The 15,000-nt window shown below is 39.9% G+C and overlaps 1 protein-coding gene across 1 annotated transcript in view; it reads left to right on the top strand.

The window, feature by feature from the left end:
* Nucleotides 1-15,000, top strand: part of LOC138056848 (short transient receptor potential channel 4-like) — a 24,323-nt gene that overhangs the window by 9,243 nt on the left and 80 nt on the right. Inside the window, exons 2-7 of the mRNA XM_068902763.1 lie at nt 3,728-4,521; nt 7,283-7,478; nt 9,558-9,743; nt 11,059-11,121; nt 13,743-13,955; nt 14,787-15,000. The exon at nt 14,787-15,000 is cut by the window's right edge and continues 80 nt beyond it. Of these exons, the coding sequence (XP_068758864.1) occupies nt 3,728-4,521; nt 7,283-7,478; nt 9,558-9,743; nt 11,059-11,121; nt 13,743-13,955; nt 14,787-14,858 (1,524 nt within the window). The 3' untranslated portion in view covers nt 14,859-15,000. The remainder of the gene's footprint in view (nt 1-3,727; nt 4,522-7,282; nt 7,479-9,557; nt 9,744-11,058; nt 11,122-13,742; nt 13,956-14,786) is intronic.

The raw sequence follows: 15,000 nt of genomic DNA, 5'->3' as shown, positions 1-15,000 counted from the left end.
AACTTTCGTGGCTCTTTAGTTTTGGATTTTAGAAAATGATAACGTCACGTGAAAACGATCTATAGATCGTTTTCACTGTCACGCAATAAAAAAATAAATCGAAAACCATCCAGTGGAAAAAGTCAAGAATTCGTGATGTTGTAGAAGATAAATGAAGAAGACACTTCTCCACGTTTTAGGCCTGTGCGTTTCCCCAAACTTCAGATATTCGTCGAAATGTTTCGCAGAAATTTACAGAGCCCAGTATGAAAACGCCATGTTGGTGCACATCTGTGGTGCACCAATATGGCGGCCGGAAAATAGTGCCAACATCTGTTACTTACTTTGGCTATCTAGGCGAGTGATCATCTGTACTGAACAGACAGCTATTTACTTAAGCACTTTTCCTAATGCTTTAAATTCTAAAAAGGCTCAAAACCATGAGATAAATATATATTTCTCAATAAACTTGATCGTCGCCTCATGTCACGCACCGCTATAACTCAGAAATTCAAAATGCTCTGGTTTCCAAACGAAGCACGCTATTGAGCTTTAAAATTGCAAATGGATACAAATTTACCGCCTCTTATGCCTGGTGAGGATAAAAACTTTCGTGGCTCTTTAGTTTTGGATTTTAGAAAATGATGACGTCACGTGAAAACGATCTATATCAAAACTCTACCATGTCCAAGGCATTCCAAACGGACAGCTGCCAAAATATCATTACCAGTTTCGACTCAAATATCAATTTCCTTCATTGCTCTCGAAAGACAGAAGGAAACTAACAACTGGGAAAAGGACAACTACCCGTCTTGCATTTGTGCACACAACATTTTGTTTTCTTGTACCAAAATAGGGTGGGTGCTGTTTACAAACAGAAGCACTGCGCACGTCATGCGATCGACAGGTTCTGAACATCTGAACATGTTATCGATTCATAAGAGAAAAAGAGGCATTCACCTGTATCTATGCTGCGCAATCAAGCATCGTCTTCACATTTTGCGAAGTTTCCCGCACTGAGAGGGAAAGGAAAGGAAAGAAAGGAACTGTATTTAAGTGTCTAGTAGATTTAGCGCTGGAGCACTAATTGGGGGCACTGTAAAGTGAAAGTAACAATTAACACAACAATTCTGAATGTGTCTTTGCCATATATACACAAAAGAATGTGACAAAAGACACAAAAGAATGTGTCTTTGCCATTCTTTCATTATCGTTACCTCAGTAGAAGTAGCTGTCATTTACTACTTGTCTCGATCCTAAATGATCACGGCTACCTCTTTATAGTATGATTGCTTCACCTGTGGAACCACCCATAATCACCGTTACATCATGTAAAAAGTTGCCGTTTTCAAACGTAACGAGCATATATTTACTTATCAAAGATCTTATACAGTGGTCTTAGTAGTAGTTGTTTCCGAAAATTGAGATATTCAGTGTTCGCTTCCTAGCATTTTTATTTACTAAGCTTTTGGGACTAGCATGCCGCAAAGGCGTTGCATTACTTCGCAAGGATATCTAGCCTATGTGGCAGGCATTAGAAGGCCGAGGAAGAGGGAGGGAAAACGGGAGGGGACTGGGGACTCCCCTCGCTTCGCGCGCGCGCTTTCGCTTAATTTCCTTTCCCTTTTCTAGCGCCTGCCACGCAGGCTAACGCTATAGAGCGTTTTCACATGACGTCACGGCGGCTATGTTGGTGTTCCAAAACAAAGGAATGGCGGCCATGATGGTGTACCAAACTAATCCTCTGGGATTTGAAATCTCTTTTTATGCAAGTACTTTCTTTTGTTTCAGTAATCCAATATGGCTACTGGTCACGTGAGTGAAAACGCTCTATCCTAGCGATCTGCCTTTTTCATTACATGAGAGTCTCCCAGAAGTTTTGGGGAATTAGGAAACGTGGCTAACATAACTGGGCAACAGGGGAACAAAAACAAAATCTATTGGGAAACAACCGTCCTTATTTGCTTACATTTTAAGTCATTGCCTGAGGACTTTCTAATGAAACAAACCTTCAAGGCTCTCTTTTTTTCAACGTAATACGGCCACTTTCGATATATGAAAATTCAGCTTGAAAGAGAGGTTTAGGAGACAACGACAAAGGGAAGTGGATGATATATTAATTTATTATAGGAACACCAATGAAATACCAAGTGAGCTTTCGCGCGAAAACATGATATCTTCACACGTGAAAAGATCACTGTTGCTATGGTTACATTTGAAAATCGCGCCTTTCGTGAATGATTTAGTGTTTCATTGGTGTTTATATAATAAATAGAATATTACATGGCCGCTTGGAGATACGAAATTTCTCTTCTCGTGTTGAAAAATATTTCACTCGTTCGCTGCGCTCAGTCGTTAAATATTTTCAACACTTGAAGAGAAATTTCGCATCTTCGTGCGGCCATGTAATACCCTCTATATCTCTGACATTCATTGCAACTTGTTTCTATTGTTTTTGTCCTAGTCTTTGCCTCCCTATCACGTTGGATATTGATATTTCGAAGATGGCTTATTAGCCAGTATCAAAAATACCATAATACTCTTTGTTTGTACCTCCAAAGTTTTGCACAAGCATTGTTTTTATTTTTTGTCTTGGGACTTATGATGATTCCAAGAGAAACCGGGAACAATAGACCCTTTGCATAAATGGCAATGTACATCCTAAGCCTCACATTCATGTGAAAAATCCTTTGTCTAGAAACATAAGTACAAGGCTAAGGATGTACAAAGTATTGTTATTCAAATTTATGCAAAATTCTGGAGGGACAAACAAGGAGTATTATGGTACTTTTGATACTGGCTTGATACTCTATGATCAAAACGTGGCGACATAATGGCACAATTCATCACCAACAAGAAGAATGAGAAAAAACACTCATCATTACAATAGCGAGAATATACCATTTCGACATTGAAAATTCCAGTATGGCGTGACAACTGTCAACTAAGCCTAGTTTAAAACAAATGTGGAAGTGATCCTCGCGCTTCACTGAACAATTCAAGCAATTGTCTCTTATGGACAATTAAAAATTCAGGAGTGGTAGATACAATTTAAGATCTCGTATCAGTAATCCTTAATTTTAGTTCAGTATAAGATCATCAGCAACACTCAGTGACCGCGCTCTTTTCACGTGGCGATAAAACTGACGCGTGCGCCGGAAAATGCTTTTTCCTCCAATAAACACCGACCAGTCTACCGGCGAAAAAGCTGAAATTTCGTCGAAGCTATATGAAAAAAAGAGTTTAAACTCGTTCGCAGGCATTTTACCCGAAACACCGGCAAAGCGATTTGCAAGTCTAAGTGAAAGCTAGCGCGACGAGTTCAGTAGTGAGCAAGAGGCATTCCAAGAAGACAAAGGAGTGTCACAAACTGTCACAAGATGTTTTAAATATGTTATAAAACAAATAAGAAACGGTTCAGCGTGTACTATTGAGTTACCGTTTCACTCTGGAGACTATCACCTCGAGCGACTCTTTAGGCGCTCCCAAATGAGGAAACAATGTTGCCGAAGAAAATGTTTCCCTGTTTGCGGCCCCAGGAAGCCTTTGTTGCGGAAGAAAAATTTGCTTGCGCGCCGAGGAAACATTTCAGGAAACAATGTTTTCTCGTTTGCAGGCGCCTTCACGCTTCTGTCGTGCTTAGCAACCTCCCGCGTGTAACTATAACTCGATAGTACAGGCTGAACCGTTTACTATTTGTTAAATTTGGGCAACTTATCATTTGTTTCCTTACATTCTTGTTTTTCAGTTTGTTGCTCATCCATTCTGCCAGCATCTTCTGATGAGCTGCGTGTTCGGCGGTGTTCCGTTTTGGCGCACGCGTGGGATCACTTTTCGTATCTTCTACGTCATATTCCAAGTTGTGATCTGTCCCTTCATGGCTATTCTGTATTTTTTCTGTCCATTTCTACGAATAAGCCAAAAGATCAAAAGGCCGTTCATAAAATTTGTCAACCACACCGCTTCCTTCGTAATTTTCCTATCCCTCCTTGCCGCTTCGTCTCACAAAAAATTCGAAATTCGCTTTGGAAACATACCATCTGTCTTGGAGTGGATTATTTTCATGTGGATTCTCGGAATAGCTTGGGGTGAGTGCAAACAAGTACGTCACGACGGAATATTAAGATACTTGTCAAGTGGTTGGAATTGGATGGATATGGGAATGATACTTCTCATCCTCGGCGCTTATTTAGTTTGGTTTTCACGTGCAATAGTGGAACATTTTAGTGACATTGACAGCACGACCGATCAGTATATTCTGAGTACAGCTGACGGACTGTACGCTATGGGAGTCATAGCCAGCTTCTTCCGGTTGGTATACCTGTGCCAGATCAGCCGTTATTTGGGTCTCTTGCAGCTTAGCCTTAGTAGAATGGTTCGTGTTATTTTCCAATTTGCTTTTATCAGCATTGTGATGTTAATATCATTTTCCGTTGGCATGACTATGCTGTATTCGTCGTCGTTTGAGGCGTATGGCCACGTTAGACCACAGAGAAACACAACTGATCCTATACAAGATTTGCTAAGCAAAGGATATCACAGGTAAGACAAAATTGATGTTTTTTGGTGACATTTTCGTCCCTTGTTGCAGGCTCTCGTTCCCAGAGCCCACGTATCTTTCGGTCAGCGCCAAGACACGGAGCTCTGGAATAATCAATTTCCGGAACTCCAAGATTTTAGGAGTTCCGGTGTCACCGAAAAGTGAAATGGGGCGATCATTAGAACTCGAGGGTTTACAACAGCAGCGGCAAATCTTCGTGATTACAAGTTTAGTTGGATATTTTTGCGCCATATTCGTAAATTACAAGCTATTTTACACTCGGTAGTTTACGCATGAGCAGCCGGTTTGATGAATCAATTAGCCAATCAACCCAGTTTTGAAATTTGATTATTCCAGAGCTCTGTGTTTTGGCGCTGACCAAAAGACACGTTGGCTCTGGGGACGAGATTTTTAAAATGGTGATCATGACAACGGTAAAGAGCATATGGTGTATTCGCGCGTGCGTATTACCTGGGAGCGCACTGGCTTTTGGGATGAGAGGAGACGAAACGGTTTACGAGAAACTACGATTTCATTTGGCTATTGACCGAATGCATAAATGGGGGCCAAAAATATATTCTTTTGTTTATGTGGTCATGAGACTCACTAGCCTCGCTCTCAAGCAACATTTCTTTTGTATTTTGTCCATGCAAACGAGGCTAGTGAGGCTAATTAGCACATAAACAAAACTATATTTTATTTGACCGCCATTTATGCATTCAGTCTATTACCTAAATTTATAAGGCTTCCTTAAAGGGGCTAGGTCACGCAATTTTAGGCAATTTTGGCACTGATCGAATGGTCATAGAATTAACTAAAATATCAAAATAACTGTTCAAAACTATAGAAGAACTCTAACAAAACACAGGGAGGCCAAGAAGGGACATGGATGGACAAAACTGGAGAGGATTGAAATGGATTGAATTTGAGTAAATTTGAAAAACGTCGACCCACCTTTTTTCAAATTTATATCAGTCTGTATCAAAATGTCATTTACAAAGCTGGGAAATCATTCTCAGTTGTTATGTGGCCGTGATTTTGCAAACGAAAGACTCTTGCTCTGCCAATTTGACGTTTAGAGCTCATAATTAACAAAATTAAACAAAATTACCTAAAATAGCGTGACCTAGCCCCTTTAAAAAGCTATTACGACCAAAAAATCAATTATTCTTTTTCTTTGGATTCCAAAACTATGGCCGTGTTTTCACGAGCGGTTTTTCAGGTCGCTTAGTGAGTGACAGGCGAAAATTCCGTGAAAACAGGTCCTTTCTCCAACTCGTTCAAAGGTTAAGCGAGTCGGCAAATTTCAACAGAATCCTCATTAAATTTAAGTCACCAAACCAGGTAGCTTAAGCGAGTTGATAATTACTTACGGCCAATTAGGAGTCGCTTGCGGTTATTGAAATCGTAAATACAACAGGCGTGCTATTGTTATACCATTTATTACTGTATTGGCACATGCTCTCTCCTCATTTAATCTTACCAGTGAAAACGCGTATTATTTTTAAGTCGCTTAACGAAGTCAGCAAATAAACTACGTTCAGGAGTGATAAGCGAGACAACGGCTGTCGTGAAAACACGGCCTATGTTAACTAAACACTAAGTGACCCAAGTCTTAAGCCTTGATTTAAAAAGTCACCTGTATATTTTCATTGGAATTTTCCTTTTTAATGATCTTGAGAGAGCTGGATCTAGGAGAAAATGCCGTCAAAGACTGACTAGTTTAAGAATGCAATAAGAGTGTACATGGTTGAATTAATAAGCAGCACGGGAGTTTCGGGCTTTCAGACTTTTAAACTAGCGTTTTGCATATATAATAAACTGCATTTTACGCCAGGAGTAAATGACGTCATTTTTCCCTAGATCAGGCCTCGATAGTTCAAAAGGTGGATAACGCCGTCCAGCAGATAAATCACTATCCAGCAGATAAATCACTAATCAGCGATAAACATTAGCAAAACCAATTGAGTTATCCAGTGGATAGCGATTTATCCGTTGGATTGCGCTATCCACCCTTCTAACAACTTAGGCCAGGAGTGGTCATTCTGAACAGTGCGTGCAGAGCCGAAGAACTCGATGTTCCAAAAATAGAAAGATGAGCGCAAAGGTTGACCCATAGGGCTTGTATGCATGGGAGAGGAAAGCTCCTACTCATTGGTTCCTGCCTAGATCCCACCCTCTGAAGTCCAATCGGTCAGTTTTGAACGTGAGTAATGGCGGACCATTAAGTCCAAAACTTACACTCAAAGTAAACAGCCTTTGAAGTTGAAATCAAAGCTCAGAATTATGCCAGTCAAGTGTTAAGCAAACACACTTTCAAAATCTAAAGAAAAAAAAGGAAGTGATTTTTTTTTTAACATAGTAGCTCTTTAATGTAGTTCGGGTTGATATATGCCATTTTACGGTCAGCCTTTAAGTTTGTAATTTTAAGTCGTGTAAAGACCTACAGCTTGACGAGCTTAATAACGAGGTAGTTGACAGATTTTGGAGGAAGTCATTTAACGCTGTTATAGTCACTTCGCTCTAACAGGCTAGTTCACGGTAAAACCCCAATTTTTGTTTCAAAATGAGGGCAATAGGTATAATTAACATAAAGACAAAAGATGTAAAAGTAGTCACCATTTAAGGTGAAAGTGGTGTATAGCAGTAACAATTAATGTGGAAAAAGTGCAATGGGCTCGGCTGACCTCTAGCCTTGTCTGCGTTCTCGATTGTACAGAGGAGACAAAATCTGTTACATTTGCGTAATATTTTGACTTTCAGTTTGATTGAAACTATGGTGACGCTGATGTGGGCGAGTTTGGACATGATAACATTGGACAGTCTGGGTGTGTTCAAGGACCAGAGTCTGATTCAGATATGGACAGCAATCCTGTTTACACTTTATCATGCGGCCTCACTTATTGTGCTCCTCAATATGTTGATTGCTATGATGAGCAATTCGTACCAGCGTGTTGAGGTAAGAGCTACAGTGACTACCCGGATTAAAAAATCGGCACCGACGTTTTGTATCCGTTACTATTTCCACATTTACATTTTGAGCCTCTTTAGTTATTCAAATAGAGCAACTTTCATATGACCTTGAAAATCAATGTAAAAACAGAACGTAAACAAAAATACAAAACATTTAATTGGCGTATCGAACAAAAACAAACCAGAGCGAATTTTCATTGGCTTAGCGAACGAGGATGCAAAACAACGTCATCTCTCCATGGAACTTTCTGGAAAGCGATCGGCATCACACATTGACGTCATTTAAAATGCAGTAATGTTATTGGGCAATCGAACTGTTTACTGCCCATATTAGGAGTTTCCTTGGCGGGAATAAGGAAGAGCTTTGTTTTAATCTTGCCAAACATTGGTCCGTGAAACAAATTGTGAACACTTTTTCAAGGTCATAAGAAAGTCGCTCTAAAAAATCGGCACCGACATTTTGTATCCGTTACTATTTCCACATGTACATTTTGAACCTCTCTAGTTATTCAAATAGCACAATGACCAACACGAAAGCTTCGTTTACTTTGATCACTGTGCACATATCGACAATATTTTGTATCTGTTAGTATTAGCAAAACAATGGATAGCGTTGAAGATGCGCGCTGATTGGCTACTCAAACTCCGAATATCCTTTATAAGTATATACTAAAACAGTGGATAGCGTTGAACGCGAGCGCTGATTGGCTCGTCAAACTCCGAATATCCTGTGCTATTTACCTCTGAGCAACTCGGGAAAAAATGGCGTCCCAATTTGCATCCGTGACAAGTGAAGAAAACATCCAAATTAATTTTTTTGTGCTGTATATTATCTCACTGTTTTAGTATATACTAAAACAACTATTCACCCCAGTGTCGGTGGCTAGCGTTGGATATTTACCTCGCCGCTTCGCGGCTCGGTAAATATCCACCGCTAGCCACCTCCACTTCGATGAATAGTTGTTAACTAATCCCCTACTAGCAATTCGCGCGGGATTTGCGCCCGAAAATATGATAATCGTTGCGGGAATGGTGAAATGAGTTAAAATCATCTTTTTAATTTTGTGCTATATTATGTCACTGTTTTAGCATATACTAAAACAGCTTACCTCTACCATTCCTCATCTCCGTGTCCGTGGCTAGTGGTGGATATTTACCGAGCCGTTCATGAGTCACCTCCCTTCGGTGAATTGCTGTTAATTTAACTTGACATTGTTTTAACGTGAATTGATTTAACTTGATTGGACTCATTAACGGATGTTGAGAGCGAAATAAGCATGGATGTGTCAAAAGGAATAGTGATTGTTTGAACACTCGATGCAGTTACTCCTCACTTTTCTTCACTTCATGAAATTTTATTGCGCTCCACCAGACTTGCTTTTATCTAGATGACTTTCAGAATTCCGTTACCGTACGATTATTTGGATTAGGTTTCTTTCTACGCGCGCAATCACAAGATTTTTTAAGGACCTTGGTTGGGGCAGTGGTGAGAGCACTCGCCTCTCACCGATGTGGCCTGGGTTCGAGTCCCAGACTCAGCGTCATATGTGGGTTGAGTTTGTTGGTTCTCTACTCTGCACCGTGAGGTTTTTCTCCGGGTACTCCGGTTTTCCCCTCTCCATAAAAACAAAAATATTTGATTTGATTTGATTTGAGTTAGAGCGAGTTTCAATTGAGTGTCGTAAAACCAAAACCAAAGTAATTACTTTGGCCAATCAAAAAGGACTGAGACAATCCGGCAAACCAATCAAAACTCGAAGTAATTACACGTAGCCGACACAAAGCCCGGGAAAATGTGCACGCGTGAGCCACGATTGGTTTTGGTTTCACTTCTGATTTGAAACAATCACTGAGTGAAGTAATCATAAACCAAAGTAATTATCTAATTACTTTCGACACTCAATTGAAAACCTCTCTACTTTCGTTAGTGTCCCCAATTAGTGCTCTTGTGCTAAATCTATTGACACTTAAAATAAAGTTGTTACTGTTATTATTATAATGTATAAATTACACTAGATATAACTTATTCATAATTAAAATAAACCTGTCATTATTTTCCTTGTAGGACAATATTGAAACCGAATACAAGTTTGCTCGAGCTCAGTTGTGGGCTGATTACATTGGAGATGGAGTTGCCACTCTGCCACCTCCTATGAATCTCATTCCATCCCCTAAGAGTGTTGTGAGGTTGGCTTGCAGGCTGACTAAGAAGTGTTTTGGAGTCCCTAACAGGCTTCCTTGCTGCGTTAACGTGAGTAATCGTAAGCAAAAAGGCTGGTTCATAGGACGTGGCGAGAACCGATGGGCCGTTAGAGTGGGTACACACAGATGCAAACATAGGACGTAGCGAAATCTGATTGGATATTACAGTGGGTACACGCATGCGCAAACATGAATACAAGCAACAAACGCAAGCTTGTTGACGATTTGATATTTAGCACCTTTTCTTATGACAACATGTCAATTGATACACCTTCTTATATTGTTGCGTGCCTAATTTACGGCTTCCATAGACTTTGCTAATATCAATGATTATTGACCTTGGACATATCTGTAAAACACCTTTTTAATCATGTTTATCTGGGTATGTTAAAGTTCACAGCAGGTGCCCATGTGATTGACTCGGAGCGTACAACTTGAATCATTGTATTTGTGGAACGGCATTTTTACAGACCGAGCTATTTCTCGATTGATTTTCCCGCAAAACCAGACCTTTCGAGCAAATCACAAGCCTTGCATGAGAAATTATTACCCATAGTATTAAAAATAGCTTGATCTGTGAAAATGCCGTTTCAGACCTATAGTATTGGGTTTATGGGCTCCTGGTCACAATGGTGATATAACTTCTAAGAACGACGTATGGTTGAGGTAACAGCAAACGAGGGCTACAATATTGTTATCCTTATCTTTTGTTGGTATCCGTTCGTAACCATAGGCAGCGATGTTATGGATTTGTGTGAAAAAAAAAAAGAAACAAGAAAAATACCAAAACACCATAGGAACCTCGTGAAAAAATTAACTTTTCACCATAAATCTGTTCATCAATCAATCGATCAATCATCATATTCAAACAACACTTGGTGCTTTTCTCAAATGGCAACGTACATCAGAAAGCAATCACAAGTTTCATGGCCTAAGTACTTCTAGACAAAACAGGCTGACTTCAACAGTCACTTCAACTACCATTGCATGAACGCCATTGTCATCTATATTTAGGGCGATACTGGGCATGGTTCCTCCAAGGACGGATCTGCAGGGGCCCGTTTCTCAAAAGTCCCGAAACTTTACGGACCATTTCCGGGTGTCACAATTCCCTCTGTACCTCAAGGACGAAGACGATTTCAGACATCAAACTTCACAGTCAGTTTGCGTTTAGTTACCTTGAAAACTTGCTAAAAGATCGGCTTCCCTGAACAAGCAGTTGGCAGGTTCATAAATGTCTTTTCGGGCCCGAAACGTTTTCGAGACTTTCGAGAAACGGGCCCCTGCACAAATATGTGTACGTTCCAATCTCCCTTCCAATTGTCCCCTTTTTCTTATGTAATACACCTTTTTTTTTTAAACAGCGGCAATTCCGGGTTTATGAACAGCGAAGCACTATTGCAGAACAAAAGAAGCAACTATACCAGGTAATAATTAAGTAATAAGTAAACGAAACCGTGGAAGACACGGATACGCGAAGAGGCACCATGACGAAAGTTTCTATTGGGGAACTAGTCAAAGTGCTTTTCTAAGTTTTCAAATCACCAAATAGCATGCTTTGAGTTAGATTATCAGTCTAAATCACAGACGTTATAGCAGATGAAATAAATGTATCATTGTTGTTTCATTTTTCACATTTAAAGGGAGAACTGGCGAACACGTCAAAACACTCTTGGAGTGGTGAAGAGAACCAACAACTACAACACACAATCTTAATGTTGATTCCGGGAATCGAACCCCGGCCAAACTGGTGGAATGTAAATGCGCCACTGCGCCAACCCTGTTCTCTTTAAGCAATAGAGGACGTTTTCCGTGTTTCCATAGCATCATCTAAACACTCGGGGGAGTTGGGAGAATTCTCGACAGTTATGCAAACCGGAGACGCAGTCGAGAGTTTGCATAACTGTCTCGAATTCTCCAAACTCCCACGAGTGTTTAGATGAGGCTATGGAAACACGGAAAAAAGTCCTCTATCGCTTTTATAAAATATTTTGCAAAGATAATTCGACAAATGAGGGAAAATGCTGGTTTTTTTACTTCTTGATTGAAACAGATTTTCTTGATACACACTCATATTTCCTACCAACCAATCAAAACGCGTTTGACAATACATAAGCAATCAAAATTCGTGTGATGTCACAGTCGTGTTTCCATACTCATCTAAACACAGCTATTGACCAATGAGAGTGCAGGTACTATCCTAATTATTTTATAATATACAATGTCACTGCATTTCAAAGTGTTAAGCCCATTCACCCAATTACAACAGCCATGATTAACAGAATTTCAGACTGGACACCCGATTTAAAACTATTCGCCTAAGCTTCAGCAATTCTGATGAATACCTTTCCTTCAATTCGCTACAAATTTGGACACGAAACAGTAAACTTCTCTACAGTCGCTAAGATTTGGGTGCAATTAATTTCGCTGCAGTCTGTGAAAGAATTGGGCCAATGGTAACTGCCTAGTGGTTTCAGAACCTTGACCGGCTGCCAGTTAAATGTGTAGGCACAACATTCTCCTTCTTATCACCAACATGATCAAAGAGGCAAGGAGCGCAACCCTTCCTTTGATTACATGTTTGCTGTTTTGTTTGTTTGTTTTTTATTTTTGCTACACCATGATAACGAATAAGAAGGATAGGAAACGTGCATCCTTTTTACAGTGATTGTTTTGGTCGCATTTAGAGAGTTTACACCAGTGTTAAATCATGTTTTTTTGTTCAGTGTTCCCCTAGGAATTCAAAACACCAGAGAGTTGACACTAGAGTAGTGTCAGCAGTAGTTTTACACTGTCTTTCTCTCAAGAATGACCCCAACCAATGATTTTTAAGACAGCAAGGAAATGTATCAGAAAGAAGAACGCACGTGCAACTTAGACGCACGGACTTTGTTCCTAACACGTTTTTTTTTTTCTTGCATTAATTAAAGCAACTTGAGGCTTACTTCTATCTCATTGCATCTTTCATACTTCATTTTATTTCACTCTATTTACAAAAGAGATGTATCGATAAAAAGTAATGAAAATTAGGTTCCATTGAATACGTACCCGGTATTGAATAATTAAATAACTAAACGGTAAATTATAGTTATCACGATAACAGATGTAATAATTCTTTAGTTTTCAAAGCTACAATAGTTTGTTGTGGTGGCCAACTCAAACGTGTATGCTCGGCTTTGGCCACCACACACATCTAAACTAGTTTTTCAAACTAAAAGAATCGAAAAAAGCTACTTACTTGTGAGTAATCACCGCAAGGGAATAAATCCGACGCCAGAATTCCAAGCTTTGTGGCTCCAAATCCAAAATCCGATCCGGCAACTCGCTAGACAACTAAACAGCTTTATTTACTTGAAGTCTCCCTGCTCGAGTTGTTTGATATTGGTGTTTGCAGAAGTTCAGCAGTTCTTGAATGTCATGTTGTTCACCATTTGATGTTAACTGATCGTAATTCACGCTGCTGAGGATTGTTTTAGCCGAGAAAACACATCTAAATTCTAACTTCTAAATCAAGTTGACCCGCGCTTGTGTCCAGTACTTTCCCAAAGTCTTTAGTGTTCCAGTATCACTCGGGTGTACTTGACCGATGCCCCTTTTGATCAAGGGTCATATATATCGTTAAGGCAAGAACACCAAGAGGAAATATTAATTCCTGGAGGCAGTTCTGACAAACTGACAACAGGCAAACATTCTTGGAGCGTCTCGAATGTAAAAATTATTTCTAATTTTTCAAACACATAACCTGATACTCAGCCCAAGGCAGCAGTTTTAAAAAACAGAGGGCTCAAAGTATTTTCAATATCGCCTCAAACTCAAGTAGCAAGCCGCCGAAGCTGTTCATTTTAATTACCTTTCCAAAAAAACCGAGGTGTGGCCAGTGCGCGAAGCCTAGTCCCTTCTTCTGGAGCTCTTCTTTCGCGGGGAAATGATCGATTGCTTAGCAGGTCACTACCGGCAATGATGGTTTTTCTAACATTTACTTTCAACTTATCACGGGCCCTTATCACAGGGAAAATTAAAGAGCCTTTTTGTTCTCTCTGTGTTCTAGACTGTCGTCCGAGAATTAATTAGTCGTTACTGGGCTCGACGAAGACTCCCGAATAGGGCGCCTGATCCCGTAAATGCTGATCAAATGGCTGCTATGTTGGCACTCAAGGAAGAAGTAAAGGGCATGTTAAGCGAGATAGGAAAGATTCTAAAGACAAATAAACAAAACAGAGACAAGGGGACAATCCTTAGAGCTGAAGAAATCACCTTGGAGGTAAATATTAACAATTGTTAAAGGTACCTTGGACCAAAAGCTACACGATTTAATTTTGACAATCGTTTTTGAGACCACCAAACGTTAACCGCTGAAAAGGAAGAAAAAGCTTTAGGTAAACATGAAACAGCTTCTCTGGGTTCGGCGTTGCTTTTACAGTATTTAGGCCTCAGCATTGATTTCAAGCGATTAGCAGTCAAGTATTAGCCATTAGCACTTCAATTCTATAAACGAAATATGTTTAGATCTATATACTGGGTGTTATAAAGGCTGAGAAACGCTGTTTCTTTTCGAGCCAGGACTCCTCTACGTTTAGTAATGTTTGATTTATAATGGTAATTGAACTGAAAGGAGTGCAATTTGGTCTGAAATCATCCATGTGATTTCAAAATCGAACGAGCGCGCAGTGCGAGTTCAATTTGAAATCACAAGTATGATTTCCGACCAAAAATTGCACGACCAGAAGTTCAATTACCACCGTGACCGGTAGTAGTAGTAGTCGTCGTCGTCGTCGTCGTCGTCGTCGTCGTCGTCGTCGTCGTCGTCGTCGTCGTCGTCGTCGTCGTCGTAGTAGTAGTAGCGGTAGCGGTAGGAGTAGCGGTAGTGGTAGCGGTAGTGGTAGTGGTAGTAGTAGTAGTTACTAAAACAAAAACATTTAATTTGTAAAACTAGAATATTGCACTGGTTAGAAGTTCAGAATCACATTTATGTCAAAGCTTTACATGAGTTCGAGTCCCCCTGGCTAAGCTCGTTATCAGCTATCGAATCGAATGCCAAAAACTTCCTTTATCGCTATTGACTCATTTATTTAATTTACTTGTTCTATTCCAGACTGGAGAGTCATCAAAAGTCAATGGGAGTTACAATCACGAGGAGCTTCAACCAAAGTTAAAAAAACCCTGATCAGATGCAAGAAATCTCATCACATTTCCACGAAGCTCTTCGTCAACTTTTCACGAAGCCTTTAATAGCATTTAGCGAAATTGAAATGAAATTTTCACAGGTGCATATTGTCTTCTAAATTACTTTACTGCCAATTTATAGC

Source organism: Montipora capricornis, chromosome 7 (genome assembly GCF_036669925.1).
Source record: "Montipora capricornis isolate CH-2021 chromosome 7, ASM3666992v2, whole genome shotgun sequence".
In the NCBI taxonomy this organism is placed as follows: Eukaryota; Metazoa; Cnidaria; class Anthozoa; order Scleractinia; family Acroporidae; genus Montipora; species Montipora capricornis.
The sequence above is the reverse complement of the archived record's forward strand: the minus strand, read 5'-3'. Positions and strand labels throughout refer to the sequence as shown.